This window comes from Vidua macroura, chromosome Z (genome assembly GCF_024509145.1).
Source record: "Vidua macroura isolate BioBank_ID:100142 chromosome Z, ASM2450914v1, whole genome shotgun sequence".
Lineage (NCBI taxonomy): Eukaryota > Metazoa > Chordata > Aves > Passeriformes > Viduidae > Vidua > Vidua macroura.
Window position 1 is genome coordinate 34009595 of NC_071611.1, and position 27566 is coordinate 34037160.

At 38.2% G+C, this 27566-nt stretch overlaps 1 protein-coding gene across 1 annotated transcript in view; it reads right to left on the reverse strand.

The window, feature by feature from the left end:
* NDUFS4 (NADH:ubiquinone oxidoreductase subunit S4) overlaps nt 1-27351 on the reverse strand; it is a 48447-nt gene extending 21096 nt beyond the window's left edge. The window contains exons 1-2 of the mRNA XM_054003418.1: nt 27210-27351; nt 5776-5854 (exon numbers count right to left, since the gene is read on the reverse strand). Of these exons, the coding sequence (XP_053859393.1) occupies nt 5776-5854; nt 27210-27295 (165 nt within the window). The 5' untranslated portion in view covers nt 27296-27351. The remainder of the gene's footprint in view (nt 1-5775; nt 5855-27209) is intronic.
* Between the last annotated feature and the right edge of the window lie 215 nt (nt 27352-27566).

Genomic DNA, 27566 nt, shown 5'->3' on the forward strand with positions numbered 1-27566 from the left:
AATTCTTGGCTGTAATAGTAGTTTCAATAAAAGAAAATCTAGTAAGCCTGTCCTTAATAAATGCATACTTTGCCAAGTGTTTCTCTTCACTGAGTTGCAAAAACAGGTCCTACACACAGTCTTCAATGCAATGTCACACTGTCTCACACATAATTCTATGACACATTACAGTTTTGGTTTTCAGAGTACTGTATTATATACTCTCAATTCTTGGGAAAGCAACGATTACACTTTAAAACACATGTTAAAGTGTGATTTGCTATGTCCTTTGTTTCATAGCACAGTAGACTATCAGACTGAGTATTGAAGAAGTTTCATCATTCCAGACTATTTTTCACTTGTTTGTATATTTTACTTGAGCTGCAGTATTATCACTGTTTATTATAGTAAAGTCTAGGGATCTTTAATCAAACAAAGATTATACAGTTTCACTAATTTTTAATCCTAGCCAAAATTGGGATTTGGATGGTGAACAAACTATGACTCAATCCTGAAAACACCGTGTGATGTTTGCTAATAACACAGTCTTCTAGAAAAAATGGACTGGAGTGTTTTCACAACTTTTTTGTGGAAAAGGTTCATATTCTGAGAATCCTATTAATACACTGTTACTCCTGGATTATCTAGCAGTAAAGATTTTAAACACTAAATGATACCTCTACACAGCCAAAAAGAAGCTGCTAAGATTCTTGACACAGATATCCCAAAAGTTATTAGAATCACAGAAATCACTGCAAAGGCCCATAAGATAATTGAATCCAATTGTTAACTCAGCCTATCACTAAACTATGTTCTGAAGTGCCACATCTACACATCTTTTATACATCTCCAAGAATGGTGATTCAACCACATCTCAAGGCAGCCTGTTCCAATGCTTTACACCCTTTCCTGTGAAGAAATTTTTCCTAATATCCAACCCATTTCCTCTTCTCCTATCAACTCCTGCTTAAGAGAGGAGATCAATCCTATTGTAGGGAACAGTGATGTGTGCTCTGAGCTTCCTTTTCTCCAAGCTAAAAACCCTCAGCTCCCTCAGTAAATATCATCATTTCACCAGCTCCATTGCCCTTCTCTAGAGTCACTCCTCAATGTCCTTCTTGGAGTCTTTCTGGAAGGGCCCAGAACTGGACACAGCACTGGAGGTGTGGCCTCACCAGTGCCCAATACAGGAGGACAATCGCTGCCCTGCTCCTGCTGGCCATACCATTGCTGATCCAGGCCAGGCTGCCATTGGCCTTCTTGGCCACCTGGGCACACCCTGGCTCATGTTCAGCTGCTGTCACCAGCTTGTGGCACTGCTTGGCATTGTCATGACCCAAGAGCTGGACTTAGGTCCTGCTGAACTTCACACCATTAGCCTCAGCCCACCAATCAGCCTGTCCAGATGCCTCTACAGAGCTGTCCTACCTTCCAGCAGATGAACATTCCTATTCAAGTTGGTGGTGTCTACAAACTAACTGAGGGTGCACTCAATCCCCTTGACCAGATCATCAATACAGATATGAAACAGGACTCTGATATTGAGCCCTGGGGAACACCATTTATGATCAGTACCAACTGGATTTAACTTCATCCACCACCACTTTCTGGACTTGGCCTTTCAGTATTTAACTCTTGACCATCCAGGCTTCCCCTGAGTGAAAAGTACACCCATCTAGGCCATGAGCAGATATTTTTTTTCAGGAGGAAGATGTGGGAAAGGATTTACTAAAATTCATGTAGATGACATTATGGCCTTTCCTTCATCCACAGTGACTTATATCACTGGCCTAGGCTGCTGAGCAGTATTGCTGCAGCATTTTGAGTGACCTTTCAAAAGTATGCTCACCCTCAAATAAAGGGTCAGATTTTCTGTGCCCAGTTTTGTTTATAGAAGTTATCTTCAGTGAGTTACACAGTTTGTCTACAGTCTGATGGAAAATAGTCCTTTACTGAGGTTCAGTACTAAGACTTTTGAACCATTATGTAGAAAATCTTAACTTCAGGACACACGATGAAATGTTAATAGCATCATTTTGTTTAGCCTTTCATGCTTGTAATAGTCTGCCCCTAGATGTTCTCACCATGCTGAAAAAACTATTTTAGTACCATTTAAACTGCAATGTGTAGTTCTGCCTGGAATGCTTAACCCTGTGCAGCAACTCATTTTATCTTGGCCTGATACAGAATATAAAAACATCTGTGAGGTAACAACAACTCCCCAGTGACCAAGCCCTAACTGCTCTTGCAATAATATTTGCACTGAGCTACAGAATATTTATTATTAGTTGAATATTCTGCTTTAGCAATGCAACGGATACTTTCTGATTGTAGTTCTAATCTTGAAACATTCTTGAAATATCATAATTTAACCAATAAAAAAGCCCCTTTATTGACAAATATTTGTGGGAATCTTTCAGCTGTAAACAACTGAACCTCCACCAAAGTGCCTAACTCCAGGCTAAACATCCACAATGCAGCCTTACCAGCACTGACCGGGAAGTCTGCTTAAAGCACACATGCTGAACTGGACGACTTTTAGCTATGCACAGTATCGGTGCATCCTACTCACAAAAACTGAAACAAATCACAGGAATTAGAACAGCTCAAATTCCCATTTTCAGGCAAAACCACTACAACTTTTTATAACTGTGATGCAATGATGTATGTTATACCATACAAACAGTTAAATAATCTGGAACGTTACCTGAGTGAGATTTGCTGCTGACAGCCTTTGCCCTCTATAGCCCAAATTTCCTAATGCAAGGAGGGTCTTGAGAGACTACTTTGCACACAGTTATTTGTCCAGACTCTTGGAATATGACCTAATTGGTGGCCAGAGAATCAAAATGTGATGCAAGAACTGTATTTCTGTTGAGCTTTGTTCATTTTGTATGTTATTTTCTTCAGGTTTTACTGTTCATTAAAGTTAATTTATTCAGTATTCACTGAAAACAGCTAATAACTGAGACAAAGATATAATTTCTTGGATATGTTCTACATAAGCTCAACATTTAACTCCTTTTACATTAAAGAGACACATCTTTTTTCTAGTGTGATAAATGAATGCGGTTTAAACTATTGGTTTTCCTACTAATTCATTAGTACTCATTTTTCTGTTGTATCTAACAGAGTAGAGTCTAGGCTGCAGTAAGGAAGCGACCAACTACTGCCTAATTATTCAATCTCAGGATGCTCACACATCTTCTATTTAATTTGTGTTTCTTAATACAAGGAATATTTTAGCACTGCTAGAACCAAATGATTCTGTTGAACAAGTTCTAGTATATGCATGTACACATACAAATACAAGGTCTACAAGAGCACTGGAAATATTCATTAATTCCACTACAATATGCAGTTAAAAGTTTTCAACAACCTCAGCATTACTCTCCTAGCCTTGTAAATATCAAGTCACAGAAGAGTTCAGTTCCCAAGTAAGTTAAAAGATGGGAGTGGCTCACAAGGATAACCATATCCCATCTTCCACCTGTTCTTACTCCTTCTGAAATGCAAGTAAAAGGTGAAAAGGTGATGTCCAGCTTAAAAAAAAAAAATTAAAATATGTCAAAGATGACAAATCCATTAAAGTATGATTTAATGATGTCTAACAATCTGTAATAGAAAATAAGTCTTTTTCAATTAAATGTAATGCATCAATTTCCAGAGTACAGTTTAAATACAGCTTGCATTGAAATAATAGTTTTATGCTTTGTTAATTAATTGAGACACCTGAAATATGCTATATTAGTCTCAATTGGTTGTAATTAATCATACTTAAAATTAGGAAATATATTGCAACAACCTAAAATAAGGTAAGATAGTACTCTACTTTAAAATGAAATTTAACAGGTGTCTAGAGAACTCCTTCTAATGCTGAAAGAGTTGAAAACCACATCAAACTCCCAAGACAATTTTCCTTGCTAATGGGATGTAATTTTTGCCCATTAAAAGAACCTGAATTTACAACATTATGGAAACTATTCCCAAAATCTAATGAAATCTACAAATGAAATTTCTAATTTTCTGTCATTTTGTTTCAGGCCCTATCATAATCTAAAAGAGAAGAAAAAAGATTTTTGCATTTAGAATGTGCACAACATTGCAAGAAAACACTATTCAGTCTGACATATAACCTAACACTAAAGAAATAAAGATAAAATAATCATTTAGATACATTATATGAATCAAAGTAAAAAAACTAAATGGCTGCTAATACGAGATCTCAAAAAGCCTCAGTTTGTTATAAGAGTTTTCAACTTGATGACAACATATAATGACATCAGAGATATGCTCTCCATGTACAGTGTATTTACAACACTAAGAGAACTGAATAGCTGTATTTCAAACTAGTTTCACTTTAACTCAACTGGAAGTATAAACTCTCATAGCTAGACAAGGTATATGTACAACACTAATGTACATTTGAAGTTAATATGGAAGTGGAAGAGTATTTCTTTTTCTGGGTCTGTCTTTGTATTGTAGCCTTTTCAGACATAGGTATCCATCACCCAAGGCCGCAATAGGGAAACGTGATACTTTTCAGGCATTATAAAAGCTGTATTTAAATACATATGTGTATATGTGTATTTTAACATTAAAGAACAGTGCATTTAGAAGTAATTTAGGAAAATGTACATGTACTGGCTTGTTCAATCTTACTTACAGTGACTCACAATCTCTACAAATTTCCTGATCCCAAGTTATGCAACTAGACTAGCAAGATAATCATATTTGTGAGAATAAAGTACTATTTTTTCCTTAATTTTTAAATCTAAGATTATACTGTTACTTCTTAAATTCAGAAAGAAGTTTATGAAGTAACTGATTATTTTTTTACTGGTACGTAATTACTATTGCTACATCTATATACAAAGCATGAGAGAAAAAAGCCGTGAAGAGCTATTAAAGTGTGGGTTTTTTCCAACAGCCTGTTCAACTTCGGCTGTTTCAACTTGTACATATCATTACAAACATACTATTTATAAATATAAATTCCAAAGATTTCTTAGGTCGTTCATATTAGCTTCAGGGATACAAAAAAGATACATACAATGTGAACTGCCTGGCACATACGATAGGAACGTTGTTTTCCTGGAGATTCAAAGGTGATATGAAAACCAATGAAAGGCATGCTTCTGCTGTGGTGCATTTCCCCCAGAAGTCTTACAAAAATTATACTATTGAATAATGTATACTATTGAATAATGTAAACATAAGTGTCAGGTTGCATCTAGAGTAACAGACCACACATTATGGAAGAAGTTACAAGAAAAGACTGCCAAATTTCTGATCTGCTACTGATTAGCAGAAGAATGTTATGCATTTGTTTCCAGTTGTAATCTAACCTTCATGCATATTCAAAAGCTAGAGTGTATGTGCATAGCAACAATAATCTTCCATGATATATCTTTACGTAGTATCTTTAGTAATATTGGTACCAATGAAGAAAATTTCAGGAAGCTGGCAAATTATGTATAATTTCACTACACAGAAAATATACATAAATTTCAAAAAGAACAAACTTGTTATTAATTACAGCTCATACTGGTCTTTGATTAAAATATAACAATAAATAAGGTACTCATCATTTTACATTGCTTATCACTTGAATGCCATATTCATTCACATACTTATGTTTTACTGATGTTCCACTTTTTAGTGTATAAAGGACTGTTGCTTTGTAGTTCGCATTTATACGGCTTTCCTAGAAGAACGCAGAATACCATACTGAATGCCTATTGTGCAGAAATAACCCTGAAGGCTGTATCATAGTATTCAGTAGAAAACCCTTACCAATTTTTCATCAACTGTGATGAGTTGCGTGTCTCGAGTTTGGTTCTGCGCCAGCCGCCATGTGGAAGTGCTCAGTGACCTGCAGTGCAAGACTTGAAGTTAAAAAATGATTCATGCAATGAGAAAATAGAGGCAGACAAATCTTACATAAACAAGTTACTTTAACAATATCCGTCTTGTAAAAAAAATTGAAGAGGGAGAGATGAGGGCACAAAAATCCTTTTTCTCCCCAATTAGTTCTGTCTGCTGAGTTTCTGGCAGACTCCCACTTAGCAGTTCACAACAGGCTGCACTTTATGTCAGCCTACAGGCTCTCTGTCACAGAGAGACTGCCAGTGGCAAGGACTGTACTGCTCTATATGAATGTACAGTAGCTGGTTTGTCACGAACAGACAGAAAAATACAAGGCTGCTGCAAGCATTCTGGAACTCTGATCCTTAAACTGATGGCATCAGAGGAAAAAAATCCTAAATCTATTTGTAATGGTAAAGCTCCAATTCTACACTTCAATAACAGGACATTAACAAATTCAAAAAAACCCAAACCAATCCAAAAAAATGACTAAACAAACTCTAAGCTGATACTGCAAACACAGTTTTCAGGTTGTCAGTGCACAAAACAATTATTTTGCTTAATTTCTAAATCATTTTCAGTCAGCTTATTCATTTCCAAGAAATACAATTTATCTTCTTGCATAATTGCTAAATCTGTAAGATATATATAGAAACTGAGAACACAATTCTACATCACTGAATTAACTAGATTTGCCCTTAGCTTACATTCTGTCACTAATGACAGGATTAGCCCTTTGAGTATAAATCATCTTCTGGAGAAATAATGCAACAGCAGGTGAAACAAGCCAAGAAACCTAATTCTCTGACCTCACGATAGAATACCAGGTTGGAAGAGAACCTCAAAGACCATCTGTTTCAACCTTTCTTGGCAAAAGCATGGTCTAGACAAGATGGCCCAACACCCAGTCCAGCTGAATCTTTGAATTGTCCAACACTGAGGAACCCACCACTTGGCTGGGGAGATTGTTCCAATAGTTCACTGACTTAACTACATTGTAAAAAATTTTCCTTGTGTCTAACCAAAATCTCAACAGGAGTAACTTGAACCATTAGCTCCTTTTGCATGTGACTCACTGTAAAAAAGGAGTGTCCACCTTCTGTGTAACCAAACCAATACAGTTCTTTCAGCCTTTCCTCACATGGCAGGCTTCCCTGTTCTTTGATGATCTTTGTGGCTTTTCTTTGGACCCTCTCCAGCCTGTCCATGTAGTATTGCAGGTATGGCCTGAGAAGTGCTGAGAAAAGTGGGATCATAACTTCTTCATCTCTTCTGGTTATGCTTTTGTTCATGCAACCCAGTAATCTGTTGCCTCTCTGCTCAGAAGCAACTGTCCACACAGACTAAGACTGTTTTCCTCCAGGACCCCCAGGTCCCTTACCCCAGTCCCAAATCAGGTAAATCCCAGACTATACTGCAGTTCTGGATTATGATTTCCCAGGTTGAACAACAGCAACTTGCTCTTGCTGAACTTCGTAAGTACCTTCCAGCCTGTTTAGGTCTTCCTGCTGGATGAATTTCCTTTCCAAAGTATCCACTTCCCCACTCAGTTTGGTATCATCAGCAAACTTTTATCAGGGTTTGTCAGGATCCCACCATGGATCACTTATGAAGAAATCAAACGGTGCTGGGCCCAAAGCTGATCCCTGGGGACCTCACTTGTAATAGGCTGCCAATGTGAAAAGGAGCGAGGCACCACCACCCTCTGAGTGCTGCCTGTCAGCCAGTTCCCCACCCACTGCATGGACCACCTCACTAGACTGTAACACACCAGCTTTTCTGGGAGAAGGCATTGACAAAGCATATCAAAACCCTTGGAAAAATCCAGGTAGACAAGAGTGTGCTCCATATTTGATTAAGGCCATTTTAAAGAAATGAGGAACAAAAATGTAGGAATTCAGTTTTCTCTACAAGAACTTTCTGAAATTAAGCAACTACAACAAAGTTCAGTTAAGAAATATCTAATAGATTTATATTAGATACTTTCAACACAGATTACATTCTATTAAATGAACTTCCCTCTGCCATTTACAACTTCAAAACATCTCCAAAGCACAAAGTTTATAGATTCACCTATCTCTGCGGCATGGACAGACTTATCTATTCCTATTTAAAGTGACAAAATCTGTCAGGAAAGTTACTTTGTTTTAAAACACAGAAGTTTTCAAGTGCAAGGAAGACCAATAATTTCATAAAAATTCATGGTAACTACTTTGTTAGCTCAAAATCTCTGTACCAGAGAGTTTCTGGCTCAACACAGCCAGTACTTTTAACTTGTACATGTAAAATAATATATCATAAAAACAGAAAAGAGAGACACTGGAGCACTAGGAGAACAGGTTGTTACTTGGTCCTTATTCAATTACACACCAAGAGAGATGTTATCCTAAGAGCATCCTGAACCGCAGCATTACACTTGTGTTCCAGACTTAAGTAGCTATACCAGAAAATATTCAACCTTAAATAAGGAAAAAAACCAACGTAATGGGAAAATTAGTTTCTCCCCCACTACAGCAGCTTTACTATCAAAGTAATATTCTGCAGGTATTCCGGAACTTCATGTCATACAGTGTTCACTACATTACTTAATGTCTGTCCAAAGAAAGACATTGGATTATACAATTTAATTCTTTCGTTCTCTAAAGAAAACTAATCTATACTATGAATCAAGAAGTTCTCTGAAGCTTGTTCTGTGGAAAGGTCTAATCAATATGTAAAGATTCACGTATGTAAGGGTTATAAAAAGGCTGATCAGGATGATACTTTTTCTTGTATGAACTTTCTCAATTATGAACAAAATTTAGCACAATTTAGTTTGAACATGGTTGAGAGTGGGTTGTTTTGTTTTAAACTGGAAAAACATTAATCAGGTTTAAAAAGTACAAATGCCATGCCCTTGAAAATTATTTCCACTCAGCATTACAGTATTAGACATTGTTTTTACTAATGCCAATGATAAAGAGCAGGGTAAAAACCCCACCAGATTAAAGGTGGGCAGAATCTCCTTCTGAGATGCCTCCACATTTTACACAGAGGGAGCTGGGTTTTTTGCATGAGATAACTCTGTCAACTGGGATAACTTCCAAGGCATCATACCTTATAGCTCTCCATGATATTTTAGCTATTCTTCAAAAGCAGATGGACAGCTTACTAACCTAAGTCAACTTCTCCTCTTCATAATTTTTCAGACATTTCTGTTGACTACACAGTTCTGGAAAACACAACTGTTACTGGAATTTGCAACCTTGTACACTTCTCAAATGAGCTGTGTTCTGTCCATCCCTGGACTGCAATGAGTTGGACAGAACATACTTTCTTTAAGAACTTCCTAATTGAAGAGTGTTTGAAAACTGGCTTTTGGACTAGGAAAGTGAATCTCAAGTCAGTGGAGGAGAGACCTCCAGGTGAAAATACATAAAACACCACATAAAACATAAAGTTGTGCTTGAAAGATGACAGGCTGATGATATTTCCATTTGTTGCATCTCTCGTAGGAAAGTAATCTGAAGTTTGGAAAAACTAGCAACTCTGAAATGTCATGTGAGCTGAAATACTGCTATTTGAAAATTAGTAGAAAATGTAGCTTGATTCCCAGAATGCCTGTTTAATTTTCAACAGGCTTCACTGCAAGTGCGTAGCTAATGTCAGGCACTAACTGGAGGACAGAACTAGGAAATGCATCTCTTTCACACAACACTCTCTTCTCAAACTCCCACAATGGCAAGTATCATTTCATCACTCAAGCTTCACCTTAGAAATTGTATAAGCTTTATAATATCTATTATACCTTCAAGTTAAATGAATTTGCAATCTAAATCTATTAAGTGAACATTTGAGTTAAGCCTTTTATTTCATCCTCAACAGTACAGCAATTCTCAAAAATTAATAGTTAATATTTGCCCACATCCATCTTGACTTTTAGGTAGCTTTTCTGATTGATAATCTTGCAGAAGTATAGAACACACATTTTACACACAGAATCACACAATCACTGGGAGAGACCTTCAAGATCATTGAGTCTAACCCAGCCCTAACACCTCAACTAGAACTACAATTCCATTCTCACAAGATCCTACTGCTTTTTCCTATTACTAACCTCTGGAAAGGTAATCTGCTTTCTTTCTTTCTCTCTGTACGCAATATGGGTATACATCTTCCCATTTTGCTTCTTTTTGACTGCTTATGCTTTTTTTTTTTCCTGTTGAAATATCTTGGGATGAGACCTTATGAGCAGGAAGTTCTACTTCTATCCTGTTCCAAGTCTAACCAAACTCTGATTTAGAATTACTGTACACAGAATACTTAGAATAATCACAAATAATCACAAATAGACTGCTAAAATAATTCAGAATTTCAAAAACTATACAGAAAGCTTTACACATAGCTAGCAACAATAAACAATAAACAGAATGAATTATTGAGGACTACCAGCAAAAATATGTCTTTGCAGAATTCAAAACTTTCTGCAGGTACTATTGTCCTGAATAAACAAATACTGTGATCATCTAACCACGTCTTCCATGATAAGTGTGTATTCCCATTCCACCATCATCTGTAATTACAGCAAAGTCAAAAATGGTTTCCACATCCCTGCTACACAAATGAAGGAGTCCAGCGAAAAGCCACTGAAATTCTTCAGTCTACTGGGAAACTACAATATTCATAACAGTATCAGGTCTCTCAACCATATTTACCACTGTGGGATAAGGACATAGCAGTTCCTTGTTGCAGGGAAGATTCTTAGGTCTTCACTTCCCATCTTAAGTTATAGGCCCCAGCTCTGCTGAAGCCATTAACTTCTGTTGAACAGAAGAAACCAAACAGTAAAAAAATGGTTAGTGGATGTCTTTTGTGGTATCTGAATTAAGGCATCTGACTTCAGATATTACTTGGTTGTTCTGGGTATCTGTATTCAACTGCTGAAACTCAATAAATTTGACCACTGTAAATACCTGCTAAGTAACCTACGCTTAACCCCTACATAGTAAGAAGCTGCCATATTTACACAGCATGAATTTGCCTTCCTCGGAGAGCAGTGCTGTGATTGGAATGTTACACAACATCCAGATGTGAAAACTTGTATTTACCTGACACAATTCAGTAGCTGGGACTTAAAACCATTGCACAAAAACTTCTCCTTAACCTCTTTATGCAACACATCTGACTGTTTGATCTATTAGCACCCCCTTTTGGTCAACTGTTGGAGATATGATTAAAAAAATCCAGGTATCACCAAACAGGTAATCAGATCATAATGTATAGGTAAAACAAAGTCTTGAAGAAAGCCCCATGTACCACATGAAAAATGAAGACAGTCATCAAGAAGTAAATCTAAAGGATGTTTTAAAGAAAGATCTGAAAGACCAGGGCACCAGTGGATGTGAATATATGTTTATGTAGAAGCCATGATGAACAACAAAATAGATTGAATATTCTTCATTCTTAGAAGACCAAACTTTTTAATATTATTGTATTTAGTATTATTGCACTTCTAATAAGCTTCAGAATGTACAGCCATCATAAAAACATTAAATTCTGAACAAAAAGAACAAAAGAAACACTACCCACTAACAACTTCCACAGCATCCAACCTAGTCATACACTGTGATTGAACAGACTAAATCCAAATCGGTAGGAAGTTCTGGCATATAAAACACAGGCAATAATGATACAACATCAAATACAATACAAATCACAGTATTCAATATAATATATTTTTATTTAGCCCCAACATAATGCATTTTTAAAAAGACAGCTTGCAAAGTTAAACTTGTGAGAGATGAATTTAAACACAGCAGGATAATGTTTCCTTGGTATTAAAGTCACTACTGTGGTTGAAGTGATAGTGACTTAACAGAGTCAATGGTATTTTATTTTTACTCAGTTTCACTAACTAGTTTTACTATTTTACAATAGAAGTAAAATATGGAATATAGTGCCAAACACTGCATATGGCGACATGTAGTTCTATTTTGTAGTATGAACTGCAGGAGTAACTTTCGTGTTCAGAGGAAAACGAAGTCCCTGAATTAATAAATATTTTCATACTATGGTGAAGTTGGCTGATCATACTTTTTCCTTTGCCTACAAAATGATGTTAAACAGACTAAATTAGGTTTCTAAATGGATGAATGCAGTACTAATTAATTTATCTAAACTACTGAAATTTCTGTAGTAAGTTGCTGAAATGATAGAAATTGAAATATAAATACAAAGACACTGCTTTCACTTGCTAATAAGGTAATATGCAAAAAAAATACTTTTCCTAGTCGTGTGTTAGGAAAACAGGGCAAGAACTGACTACGCTTTTCTGTCAGGCAAAACTTACGGAAAGAAGAAATGGCTATATAAATGTACTAAATTAACATGGAAATAAGCATTCGACTTGTGGTTTGGAACTTTGAAGCTAAATGTTAAGTTCACCTGCCTTTGCAAATATTAAACTACTGGCCTGTCAGTCTCACTTCAGTGCCTGGTAAAGTTTTGGAGAAGACCATTCTGAGAATTACTGAAAAACACCTGAAGGACAATGCAGCCATTAGTCACAGCCAGCACAGCTTAATGAATGAACAGTCCCGCTTGTCAATTTCCTTTTATGATAAGGTAGCACACCTAGTTGCTCAAGAGAAGCCAGCTGATGTGATCTCTCTGGATTTCAGCAAAGCTTTCAACACTGTCTATCACAGGATCCTTCTGGACAAAACGTCCAGCTCATAGCTGGACAAACACATAATGGGATGGGTGAGAACTGGCTCATGGGCTGGGTACAAAGGGTTACAGTGAAAGGAGTGACATCAGACTGGGGACCTGTCACTAGCAGGGTTCCACAGAACTTCATCTTAGGCCCTAAGACTTTCAACATCTTCATTAACAACCTGGATGCAGGACTGGAAGGGATACCAGGCAAGTTTGACAATAATACTATATTGGGAGGAGCTGTTGAAGGCAGAGAAGCTGCACAGAGAGATCTTGACAACTGACAATCACAAACCAGATGAAATTCCACATGGGTAAGTCCTGGATTCTGCACTTGGGATGGGGCAGCCCTGGATGTACAGACAGAGTGGGGAATGAGAGGCTGGAGAGCAGTGCCATGGAAAGGGCCCTGGGGTTCTGGTCCATGGCAAGTTGAACATGAGCCAGCAGTGCCCTGGCAGCCAGGAGGGCCAAGGGTGTCCTGAGGGCATCAGGGACAGCATCACAGCCAGGCAAGGGAGGGGACTGTCCTGCTCTGCTCTGCACTGGGGCAGCCTCACTTTGAGTGCTGGGGGCACTTTTGGGCACCCCCATACAAGAAGGTCATAAAGCTATTAGAGAATGCCAAGAGGAGGGCCAAGGAGGTGTTGAAAGGTCTTGAAGGGAAGCCACATGAGAAGTAGCTTGGTCTGTTGAGCCTAGGGGAGAATGAAGAGAGACCTTGTTGCAATCTGCAACTTCTTCATGAGGGGATGTGGAGGGCAGGCACTGATCTCTTCTCTGTGGTGGATAGTACTTGAGGAAACAACATGAAGCTGTGTTAGGGAAGGTTTAGGTTGCATATCAGGAAAAGGTTCTTCACACAGAGGGTGGCTGGGCACTGGAACAGGTTCCTCATGGAAGTGGTCACAGAACCAAGCGAGACAGAGCTCAAGAGGTGTTTGGACAAGGGATTCGGGCATGTGGTGTGACTCCTCCTGTGCGGGCTAGGAGCTGGACTCACTGATATTTGTGAATCCCTTCCAACCCAGAATATTCTATAATGCTTTTAAATTAGTTACATTTTCAAGTAGTGAATACATCATCACATAGAAAATAATAAAATTTTATTTATTTTAGATTCTACTTTAATTATCCCACAGGTGAGAAAATGCTGTTGAACTACTATATTCAAACAAGTATCAGCTGAACCACTGCACAATGTAAAGACAATGTCCTTCCAGAACTACCACAGGACCTGAGCACTATATCCACCTCTGCACCCCAGTGAATTTCTCAGGAAACAAGTCAGTTCTGTGAAGACATGAGTTGCCCACCACGAGTTTTCTTCATTTAATCAGCTTTCTTGCAGTCAAGACATAACAAAGAAGGTTAACTCTGACCTAGTACCAAGCCTGCACTTTCACTGATTTAGACAGGGCCTATTTGAGCAGCCAGCTAACTGAGGTGATGTGACTGGGTGCACAACAAAGACCAGTCCTTCAGAAGGCTCCACATGAGGCAGACAGTATGCCCAGGCTGGCTAAACTCCTCCTGCAGAGTTGGTGTCTTTTGAGATCTTGAGTATAAGCATATGAGCAATGCAAACAGCTTGAGCTGAGGAAAAGTTCAGCCAAAAATCCACAGAACTAGCCTGAAGGTTCAAGTCAGCACACTCGCAAGCAACAGCTGCACATCCTGAAACAGTTCTCTGCAAGTCCCAGGCTGGTATCAAAACATTCCTTGAAGTGCTTAGATGCAGTGCTTAGATGCTCTGAGTCATTACTTGCAACTACACTTCTAAAAAAAGTCATGTCAGTGCTCCTTGACCCTCACGTGCACATGACTCAGAGCATACCAGTGGTCTCTTGACAGATTACAGAAAACATATTAGAAACACTTTTAAGAGAGGGGCTTAACATGTTAAGAACAAAATTACTCAAAATTATTTAAACATTTTTGTTGTAGAAATAAAAGAACTCATTATGAAAGGAAACCAGATATACTACATTTAGAGCAATATAATACATAATTTGTAAGATGTCCAACTGCTATCAGGTCACAGGAACTCTGAATTACTGCCACCTGTACAGTTACTAATAAAGCATTTCATTACACACTATTCTCCTAACTGGAACACCTAATCATAGGAATTAACCTTAGTTCACAATCTTAAGGCTGCTGAGAACCAGAAACTTCTTATAGGCAAGTTAGTTGGAAGACAAATAATACTGGAAATGTTGCACAGCCCATAACAACTATCAACTAAATTTACATTCTCTAGTTAGAAAGCCTAATAAAGTTAAATAAGAAGAGAGTTAAATAAAGTTAATAAAGAAGAGTTATATTAAAAGTTAATAAAGAAGAGAGAATAAAGTTAAAAATAATGAAGTTAAAAAAGAAGAGAGTTAAATAAAGTTAATAAAGAAGAGTTAATGCTAAATAAAGTTTAAAAAGAAGTTAAAACTAAAGTTAAAAAAGAAGAGAGAAAAGTTGTGTAGGATGTAAAGATAAAATACCCAGGTGACACATTTGCTTTGTTTGTGCTTTCTAAATGTCAAACTCCCCACACATACGCATTCAGGCATTCATACAACTTGACAAAACTAAAAACTGTGCTCTCTTTATAGAAGGAACAACAAAAGTCAAAGGGTTTCATTTCAAAACTGTGAGGAATGAAACTAATGTTCCACATCCCACCTCTGTCTTATTTTGTGCGTTTTGAAAAAAAGCCTTTGAATCATGTTAACATTAAACAGAAAAACAGAGTAAAGATTGTTTGCAAACTGGTTTATGGCATAGCATGATCCTGAATTTCACCCCTATCCACTCCTATTGATTTAGCCCTTCAATCTGACTGCATTTACCAGCTTAATTAATTCTTATTCTAATAATCTAAGACCTGTAAAACACAGCATATATATTGGCATATATATATGTATGCATATCTATGTCTATATATACCTATATAATTAAAAGGCAACTTCTTTCTTATTTAATGCTTTCAAACACTTGAACTGTAAACTACAACACAAGAAAGAATCATTTAAAGTGTTACTGGAAAACTACATCTTGATTTATAATGGTTTGTGAAAGTTAAACAAGCTATTTGGTAAGTAAACCTTAGCTGTTGGGCAGCTATGACAAACTGTATTTATGAGTTATATATTAATGTTTGTAGTGCAAGCCAGTTAGAGAAAGCCAAATCTTTACAAATGAAACATGACATACAGGTTTCTTTTCAAAACCGTATGCTCGTAGGAGTTATTCTAGATGAGAATGGGATAATCTAGGTAATACTATTTTGCATGATTTAATTTCACACTTGCTTTGTGAATTTCACCTTGTCTCAGCTACCTTTCTCTTCAATTTCCTTTCTGACGCTAAGCTTTTGTCCTCAATTCCCCTTTGAACTGTTGCTATTCTTCAGTTATCATGTACCTTAGCTACACTCCATGTCACACACCTTAGTCACACCACTCAATCTGTCAGCCCACATGGTTCTTATACAGCTCTGAGGAAAAACCTCCATGATACTTCAATAAATTTTTGACTACTGAGATACATGCAGAGAAAATACACCAATGGTGCCACCTTACGTGCAAGAACATAGTCTGAGTTTTCAGGTGTTCTAACACTGACAGTCTGAAGACAAACTCTCTTGGACCATGTGTCAGGACACTAAGGGCACCAGCAGGTCTTAATGGCCATGACCAGCCTCATACGGGGCCTCCATGAACATCCCCTGCCTGTGGTCCTGGAGTTCTATTTAAGAGCTCTGCTCTGGGTCTTCAGCCCTTGCTGAAGTGGCATCATTAGGTGTACCCACCTCCAGCCCTGGTTCTGGCTCTTGTCCCTGTTGGGGTCACCCTCACTTTCCAGCTTGCCTTATCTTCTGGAGTAGATACACTTTGATGCTCCTTGACATTTTGCTTGTCATTAACTCCTATCAGATAAAATACAATACTGTTTTTTTCCAGTCTATGCAATTTATCTGCACTTGGTTTTTAGCCTCATATTGCAACCAAAGCAAAGGACTCAATTTTTATGCAGTCTTTCTATAATGACTGATTTTAAACATCATCTTGTTTTAAAATGATAATAACCACACAAGCTTTTAGTTGTGGGCACCAGCATGATTAAACACCTTCTATAATACACATCTGTCTTGAGATGAAAACAAATGGTTGGCTGCAGTGTAAGCAACCTATGTGTCGCCCACAGGAATTTTGAAAAAAAATTACCAAACCAAAACTATAACTTCTATTCTACACACAAGTGCAAGCAACAATTACATGGCACTAGCTAGGAAAAAAAACTCTTTCCTTTCTTTTGCATGCTGAATCAGCATCTGCAATCTTGGAACAACAATTCTTTAAACTGATGAAGGACAAATTTTTGTGCGCTTCAAGAGAAATATAATGAAATTACCAAGCTACATAAATGAAGTCTACATTCAAAGAAAGCTTGAATGCTCTGTTTTTCCATAATTATCTGATTTAATTTTATTTCCATCTGTCATTATTTATTAATGTAAATACACCTCAGAAGCATTTTTGAGAACTCGCCTTTGAGAATAAAAATAACCTCATCAGATACCCTATTTGTGTGTTCGCTTCTACACTGATCCCTCATACACCAATCCCCTCCTCCTCCATTAGTACAATTCTTTCTTACCTTTCATATTCTTACTATCTAATCAGCTATTAGCTCTCTCTCTCTAAAAGGAGACTGCAAGTATTGACATTACTCACACTTTTCTAAAGCCTTAAGGCGACACTGGTGCTTTAAAAGCAAACCTTATTCTTGAATTTCAGTTCAGACAACATGCAAATTATTTGTCTCTTTCTCTGGTAGGCACAAACACTGGTGTATGAAAAAACATCACTCTTGCAGAATTTTCCTTCCAATAACTTACGCAGCAGATGCAAATACTCCTTGAACACATGACAGAACAGTCAAAGCTACTGCATAAAGAGCTTTCTGCCTTTTCCCTTCATTTAAAATAGCAGAAAATATGTTACATGGTAACTTCTGAAAATGCAATAGCCATAGAAATCTTACCTTAAAACTACTGAAATCTATAAAAAATATGAAAAACTCAACAGCTATCATCTGCAATAAAATTTTAGTCTGGACTTCAATATAAATGGCATCACTAACACTTAGCGGATTACTTCATTAACATTTAGCAGAAAATTACTTCAATAGACTGATCACAAATGACAATGTCAGAGGTGTTCACATATAAAATAAGCATTCATAAAAGGTCTAAAAATATTTGTATCAAATACATAAAGTCTGACTATAAAAAAAGGAATAGAACTTCTTTATGAACTCTTTCATGTTAAGACCCCAGTAATAAGCAGCTGCAAGAACTGTTTGCCCACACACATTCTGGAGCTGCCTACAGACTCTCTTGTTGAGTCAAAAGTTACTTTACTTCTTCAACATCAGTCATGGGTCAAGGGAAGATTCAGACAGAAACTACTGCACCAGAAAGAGCTAAGTAAATTGTACCTAAACATACTATTACACTGCCAGGAGAGAACAACTGTCCTTTGAAACTCAGACAGAAAAAATGCCATTAATTTCTTAGGAAATATGAAAACAGACATTTATAAAGAAGGTAATGTGAACTGTTCAGCTTGCCTCCTGCTAGCTTAGAGATTTCTTTTATTAGAAACAAAAAAGGATGTGATTGTAAGACAATTCAGAGGTATATTTTTTAACACACACAGAAGCACATGCTTACAAAAGAATTTTAAAAACATAGCAAAATCCATTGTATTATCATAAGAATGAAAACCTGAACATGGGTAAAACATATAAAGCATTTAGCTATTAAGGATCATACAAATTTACTGAAATTATTAGTATAAAATAGGAGTTGTTAAACTTGGGTTTTTTTTTTTAAACTAGTTGTGAGTAGGTTCATGCTTCCCTGCTAACTACAAAACTCTCAGCATTTCAGTCTCTTAAAACAGCCAATTTCATCTGAGACAGACAATAATAAGGTCAATTGAGTCAAAATACTCAAACCTATACTAAGGCAAAATCAAGGTCATTTTTAAAATCCGAACAGCAGTATTTTTCCACTGTAAGTTAAATCTGTTGAACATGTTATATTAAACCTACATCAATAAAGCAAATTTTATCATTTTACTAACACATATTTGAAACACTGTCCATTGACAGTTGGCATTATTATTCCCTTTCCCTGTATCCATCTGATATTTCAGAATCTTACTAAAGACTAATTTATTTGACAAAAATGTGGTTCAACTTAGTGCAACAAATTCTACAAATACATTTCTCAAACTCTGAGATATCAAATATTTGATATTAGGATATATCAACATGGAAGTCTTTTCTGTAAGAATGTTTGAGGGATTTTCTTGAAAACAAAGGGTCATTTTTCAAATGCAGTGTTAGATTCTATTTTAAACTGTCTAGTCCCTGAAGGGAAGTATTATATCCTTCTGTTTTAAGATACTATTGCCAACAAATTTCACCTCTACCCTCCAAACTTTACTGAGGGGGTTGTTTGTTAGTTTGTTTGTTGTTTTGGTCCAGTTTTGGGGGTTTAATTCTATCTCCACTCCACTTCAAATCACCTAAGTAGAGAGAAGATTACTAGGTTCTCCAATCAGTAAATTTTTGAAAAAAGTTATTATCACATGTAACAATGCTTTTTCAAAAGTATGCCAGACTTTATGCAAGCAAGCTACAATTCTGAGCCCACAATTGTTAGCTGCCACAAAACTGGTTGGAAGAGCATTCAGCTGTTTTAGTGGAGAAGCAAGCCCATTGCTTATTTACTAGCTAGCTTTCAACAAAATAAACCTTACACATCTGTCTGCTTGTCTCTGTTTAACCTTTACTTTCTGAAAAGTGTTATTCCTCCCCTCTGGATTTCCAATTCCAAAAGTGAAGGAACTGAATGTAATTAAAACAAATCACCCCAAGTTATATGACCAATAAGAAAGAACAATCTATGAAGCCGTATCAGGAACATTTTGCTGTCATGATGCCATTTCCAGAACAACACATCTCCTCCTTGACCCCTTCTCAAACTTTGGCTCTCCCAAACTTTTTTTTACTGTCTGCCCCTCTTACTTGCATATCTTTCTATCCATCCTCTTCCTCCTCTAGAGGAATACTGAAAATACGTAAACTTCCAGGAACACGACAGGAATCCCATACACTTTAAGAACTCAAATGAGATTAATCTGAACTCACCACTAAACTACATGATACATGGTATTTTTCAATTTTTCATTGTGATGGAATTGTTCACACTGACAGCAACATCCTACTGCTCCCATGTTTCATTAAATCTAACATCTTCATTACTCCATGGGGACTTTCCAAAGCTTACTCTTTCCACTCCAAAAGAAACAAGGAGCACTCCTACACCCTACTACCAATAAAGCCAAACAGAGAAGGCAAAACCAGGAAATCTAAGACACCATTCTGGTTCACCATAGTCACTCTGATATCTTAATAGTGGTGCATACCCATGAACACAACAGACATGAGTAAATTATCCTGTTGCAACTACTCAAGTAATGATGGATTAGAAGCTTTGAGATACCACATAAAATACTGCAAAGGGACTGAAGTCATCTTATTTATCAGAAATTTCCCCTTCTCTTCTTCAAAGCATGCAAGATTGTTGTGGAAAGAGGGACGTCCTTCACAAGAGCCAGACACAAGCTGTCGTCAAAAGACCTGTGACTACAAAAAATAACCACTGATATTGCTTTCAGTCACAGTGAAAGACTGGCAAGACTCAGCTCCTAGACCCTCTCTTAACCACACAATCACTCTTTGAACAGAGTGGACAAGAGTAAAAAGGACTTGTTTTTAAAGGAATTATGCACTTCAGATACATGAAATACCTACTCCCAAACTATGTCTTCAGTGTCTACAAGACCAGACAAACACTCACTGATGCCTGGACTTTTTTTTTTAAACTCATGCTCATTAAATGTATGAACTGTAGTAGGTTTCATCTTTTTCTCTCCTTGTCTATGTCCATTTGTCTCTCCATATCTTTCACCTTGAGTCTGCTCCAATGCTCCATGTCATCACAATCTCACAAGCAAAAAAACTGCTTGAATTTTATTCCAGATTTCAGTTTACTCCAGTGCTTTTATGTTGTAAGATACTTTGACTCACTGTACTTGCTCTGATACACATTACAACCAAAATACATACTTAAGATAAAACTGTACAATTCTAGCCAAATAGGTATTTTAAAAGCCAAATACATCTTTTTTTCCTGGTGACTAACCAAAATGAAACTATCTATAAACATCTCTTATACAGCTAAGGCAAGACTGCAAAAAGACTGCATTTTCTCCTGGTCTTTAAATTTTATTCCAGGTACTCTATGCAGATTACATCAGTCACCGGAAATAATTTTAACAAAGATAAATGATATAGAACTATATTTTTTATTAATGAAATCCAAAGCTTCTGACGTGTCTGAGCCTGACAACACCACACATACTCATATATATTGGGTGGTATAAAGGAAGCAGCAGACGTGTATTACAGATGGATGAAATAAAAAATAATACAACTTCTGCAACATGCTACCAATTCCAGACTTGATAAAAACCTCACATTGGCTAGCACTAACACTGGCAAAATAGTGTTTCTATTAGCCAGATTCAGTCAGAGCTTTGTGCATCTTTAAACAGCTCTCTGCACTACCCAGACCTAGCTCCATGAAGTCTACTAAGTCATATTTTAACACATGCTTTGATACTGACATGCAACAAAAATGTCAATATTATTTCATGAAAGAAAAAAAACCAAACCCAAACAAACAATAACATAAAATAGTAAGCTATTATCTTCCAGAATTATTATTTTCTTTTAAGTTAGTAAGCATTTTCTCTATTTTTTATGGAAGGACAGGATAAAAAATTAAGACAGGAGGGTTTTTTTTTGTTTTAGAAGTCCTTTATTTTGCCACAAAAATGGCTTCTCCTTCATTTTCCTGAGGGGAAAGCCTGCTTATAAAGATAGTAACTGAAAATTGAAATGTAAATGGAATCCCAGATTTCCTCAATTTTTTGAGAATGGATTGAATAAAAGGCTTCGTACTACACAAGTGTCCATAATTCTTTACTTTCATAACCTCAGATATCCATTTTGATTGTGTCAGGGACAGAAGACCTGCCATATTTAGTCCGCTGTTGTACAGGTGGGCAGGATAGTATAAAAGTCCTTATGGTTAGTTGGTAAGACTAACCTTCAGTAATGAAACTATGTATCAGTCACTTGGTGGGCTTCATCCTATGAAGGGGGAATAACACATAATAAAACCATTGTTGGCATGGAGGTGTGATCATGGGCTGTTATGATCTTATCTCATGCACTGGCCCTGCGTGAGATGATGCTGAAGCTGGCCACTCCCAAGGAAGTGATATAAGGGGTGGTTCTGGGGTGGACGGGATGGGAGGACATGATGCATGCAGTTTTAATCCAGGGGATGCCCTGAAGGTGCACAGCCTACCTACCCCTCCTGGCTGAGCACCATTCTCCATCTCCTGCTTGGCAGCTTCTCAAACATCCAGGGGTTGGTATGTTATTTATGCAAAAGTGACTAATAAAATTGACTTGATTTGCAATTCTTGCTGTGTCCTGAGTTTTTTGTGCATGGGCATCCTCCTAAACCCATAACAATGATGAACCACAAAACATTTGTTGTCTTTACAACAGCATTACAAGAGGAAGGTAACACATTGTCGTGGTTTGACATAGAAGTAAATTTTTTCCAAGAAGTTGAGTCAAACCAATCAGTGGTCAAGTTTAGATATTGGCACCTGGAGTGACCACTGAAAGTATAGACACGCCTCTGAGAACACAGGGGATTAAAAGCAAGAACTCCCAGGAGAACTCTCTCTTTTGGTTCCGGTCGTCAGAGAGTGCAGACGCTCCCCTGCCCAGCTACGGGCTGGGTGGGGGAGGGGAAGCCACGCGGCCTTGTCCGGGTAGGCCGAGGGGCTGAGGGTCTGGAACTGAGCCAGCTCCTGTGGACGGAAGGGTGGAGAGAAGCGGAGATGCCTTTGCCTCCCCCCCCCTCCAAGAGGGAAAGAGACAGAGAGCCTGGCGGCACCTGGAAATCTGCCGGCAGAGGAGAAGGAGAAGGGGGGGGGAATGTCCAGCGTGGGAGACAGAACACCGGACCGAGATATCAGCCGTCCAGGGAGTCTGAACTTTTAACCCTTTCCAGGAAATGAGGGCTTTTTAAAAGTATTACTCCTCCTTAATTTGTAGTGAAAAAGAGATAGTCCGGGACCTGAGGTGTTAGAAAAAGAAATATTTAAGTGAGAGGAGATGATGAAGTAGCTTTTAGCTAGACTTTACTTGTTAACCATAGACTAAACCAAAATCTCCTGCAATGGAGACTGCATTGTAGGGGCATGCAGTGGTGACCCAGGGAGACCTGTTTCAGCTTCAAACAGCACAAGAATAGCGAAAAACGAAGAAAGCTGAAGAAAAAATAGTGATACCCTCTGTCTTCGGGAAGAAGATGAGTCCTGTTTTTAGACCCCTCGGCCCCAGGGGAAAATGGGGGGGACTGTAGTCCCAGGATGAGAAACTGAACTGTTACATCTTTAAGTCCGTAGCAAAGCATCCTTAAAAGAGCCCTATGAGCAGTCTGTCCATGCACAGTAGAAAGAGCACTGTGACACAGAATAGAGAGTGTCACACTAGCAAATTTTTTTTTTCCAGGCAGTTACCATGTGTGACAGGGAAACACAGGGGGGCAGCTGTGTTTCCTGGGGGGTCTATAGTGCAAGAGAGACTTCTCTCTCCCTTGATAGTTTGAGTATAGATTATCTGAAAAGTGGTAATTTAATCAGGAATCCCAGGTGATGTTTCATAGCTGAGTGTTTTTAGAAATTAGAGGGAAGAGGAGTGTTTTAAAGAGTCTTCATCCTAAATTTAGTTTATGTGTTTTCTGTATTAGTAGTAATTTAATAAAGTTTTTTTTTCCTTTGTTATTAAGCTTAAGCCTGCTCTGCTCTGTTCCTAATAACATCTCACAGCATTTATTTAGAAAAAGTGCATTTTCATGGGGACGCTGGCATTGTGCCAGTGTCTAACCATAACACACATTTTGAAAAACCACTAAAAAGTGACATGAAAAATTCATTATCATGAAATGTAGAGAGTGTGTGGCCATACCACACCTACACACAAAACATTCTGCCACAGCAACAGAAATTAATTCTGACTCTAATATATTTTGATAGGAAGGGCTTCTCAGAAACACTCTGAAGTGGCTTGGAGACAAACATCTGATTCCCAGTTCAGCAGGAATTTGTTTGAAGTTTTCTTTTCCAGCTTCAACTGTCCATATTTCTAATGGAAGGAAACACTTTTAGCAATCTTTTAGGTCAAACTAGTGAGAGCATGTTCAACATAATTTCAAGCCTCCTGAAAACTTCACCAATCTTACAATATGAAAGCTTCAAAATATGATTTAAGCAAAGAAGACACTGACTTTCACAATCAGCTCAAATATCTGCTGATAGCTATTAGGCTAAAATAATGAGGGATGCAGTAACCACTACTTAAGTGATTTAAAACAAGCACTCAGGATTTCATAAAGATATGAGGAATGCTGCATGTTCTCTTTAATTTCAGACTCAACACTTATGTCCATACTGTGGAAAAAACCAGTACCAGTTTAGAATCATTGGGCAGCTTGGCCATGTGTATGTTAAAGTGCCTAAATATGTCCCAGTAAAAAGCAGTATTTGTGCTAGATGATGTCATAAAAATTCTAAGAACCAAATATCACTAACAGAAATCAGAACAGAATCTCTCTTGTAACTCTTGGAAAGTGATCACATTATTATTTAATTGAACTTCTGAAAACTAGAACACTATAAGAAGTTTCACACTCAAAAATCTACATAAAAATGCACGGCAAATAAAACTACATCTTCAATGCTTAAAATTTAAACCTACAGTGTCCAAACAATTAGCTATATTACTCTTATAACCTAATTTAAGCAAGTAACATGAAACTTCCATTAAGTTTTACCAAACAGCCAAACTGTACTCTGAATCTAAGTAAACAAAAGCATAAGACTGGAGTGATATAAGAGTCATTCAAATGCCCTCACAGTTGACAGTTCCAGAATCTTCTTCATTCATCTCCTAAGAACACCAATAATTTTTATTGTTAGTAATCCTAATACTTGTATTTACTTAAAGATACATATCTAGCATACTGGTATAACACATTCTTTCTACAGTTTGACAGAGATTACTCCACTAACAAATTAGACAGACAAATACTTCAAAACAAAGAGACTACTTGTACTAAATTGCAGCTGTCAAAATATTTTCTGAAAGGAAACCAGTATTGCAGGATTTATATATCCAATTGCAAGATATGCAGCAAACTACTGGCTTCTCAAAGAAGTAGTCTTTCGGATAGTTACTGATCACTTCAACTGGAAAACAAGCTTAAGTGGTCTTTGGTAAACGTTCAGCTCTCTGAGGTCACATCTGAGGAGATGTGAGACACTAAAGCTTAAAATGGGACTCATACATTGTCAAATTCTGAGGCACCTATCTGTATACTGAAATTTATCTAGGTTTCTGATGAAATACAAAGGATTACATGCTCTGTTATGTATCAAAGGAAAACAAACAGTTGCATACAAGAAGCAATACAAAGTGAAAAAGAAAGAGATACACTTTCTCCTGTCTTCTTCTATCTGATTTATCACCTCACTATGAGCTGTAGGAAGACATTTTGAATTTAAAACATAGAACCCTAAACCCTTTTCTGTAATTATGTATGTTGATTCTTACTCCCAAACAGGGAGACTACAGAGGTTGGTTAAGAATAAAATTTCATATAAATATTTTTCATATAAAGATATTTTTATATAAAACAGTAACTGAGAAAATATTTAAGTTTCAGTGCCTACCTAACCAGGAAATAATTTGCAAAACTTATGCAATAAATGACAGTCCTAAGCATTCCCTCGTACTACCAAAACCATCTTAATCTGAAGCATCTTTTCCTTCTTCCACGGAAAATTTCTCATTCTAGCAACAAGGAGTGATTACAAAGCTGCGTACAAAACTTTAAGAAAACTTTAAGAGAAAATCATAATGCTGTGTACAAAACTTTAAGAGAAAATCATAATGCTCTTCCTCTTCTCCAAGAAACCTGCTGACCTATTATCAGGTCACTGTCCTACAGAATGTGAAGCCTAAGTTTCAGTCTCACTCAGGCCAATGTCCTCAACATCCCTCTTACTGAAAACACTAAGGGACACTAATTTTTCCTCACTCTCTGTGGCAAGCAAGGAATCTAACACACTGTTTCAAAAAAGAAATACCAACTGAAGTGTACCTACCTCATATTTCCATGCTTCTCATACCCAGCCCTGCTACATCCTGCTATTTTTTTTTCTGAAATAATTACTTGAAATGTAGAATGGTAAGACTTTAAAACAAACAAACAGAATTATTTTTAGCCTGAATTATTTGACTGATGCAATTTATGACAATGGACAGGCAACAGTTCTGTCAACACCAGAGGAACAGAAAGGCGGAAAGAAACAGCTGAACATGAACAGTAAGCTTCTGGATTAGTGTAGAGGAACTCCTAAATTCATACTCACAGATTTCAAAGCATTTTTAGAAGACTGACAACCTTCAACACCATAAAACAGGTTCCATTTTAGGAGGGAGAACACAGCAGTAGCCAATGGGACAATCAGAGAATAAAAAAAATAGTACAGCTACAGTTCTCTGCATGTATATATAGTTTTCTCTGTGTCTTTCTGTATGCACACACACATATTTATATACACATACATATTTAAAAACCCCCAGAGATTAAAAAAAAAATTACTAGAATTAACCTGTATTTGTTAATATCTAAAGACTTAAGGAGCACAAAAAGCAAACCTTCCAAATCACAACTAAAGGCATGGAGCTACATTATTTGTCCTGACTAGATTGGGGTCTTATACAAGCCTTGGGCCTGTGAGAGGCACAAAAGTAAACAAATGCACGCATCTTCATCTCGTGGTTGGGTCATGTACTGGACTTCTAACATAGGTCTTTGCATTAAAGGAACAAAGCGCCACCTAAGATTATAAAGCTATTTCCAATATTATTTTTAGGAAATTGGCAAAAACCCAGATATTCATCCTCTGAAAAAGTTAACGTGTTTCGAAGAAGGGACGGAGAGGAAAGGCAACACGACAGAAAATACAAATCTCTGGGGAGACTGCTGGCGAGGTTACACTCCCCGGCAGCGAAGCCGCAACGACCAGAACCCGACCTTCAGGCACCGCAAGGACATCGGGCGGGCGGTCACTGCGAACCAGGCAGCAAGGACGGGCAAGGACATGCCCCGACAGATAGGAACAGGCGAGGACACGGACGGACACACGGCGACGGGCAAGGACACGCACAGACTGACACGAAAGAAGCCTCAGCCCGGCGCCTGCTGCCAGTCTGGCCGCCCCCCACCCGCGTCGGGTGCCTACGCGGCACCCCCGGCCCAGCTCCCGGGACGGCCGCGGGGGAGGTCCAGGCCCGGAACGGCCTCCTCGGGTCCCCGTGGGCGCCGGGGTGCGGCGGTGCCCCCCGGGCGGCCGGCGGGGAGCCCGCGGTGCCGTTACCTGGGCGGCGGCGGGCGGACCGCAGCCGCACCGCTCCTGGCGACGAGGCCCCTCAGCGCCGCTGACATTGAGAGAGACGCCGCCATGATGCTCAACGCAGCCGCTGGGAGACGGCGGCGCCGCAGGGCCAAACCTCCTCCTCCCGGACAGGAAACGCGAAGGCGAGGGCGAAAGAGGCGGTGGGAAGGGCGGGCGGGGAGGGGACTGGGAGAGGGAGAGGGAGCGGTGGGTAAGGGGTTCGGCAGAGGCAGGAGCGTAGGGCGCTGCTAGCATGGAGGGAACGCAGGGGTGATGTCCGGCGCTCCGTGGAGGAGGCATTCACGTGTTTGGGGTGCAGACTCTCCTTTTCCCCAGCTA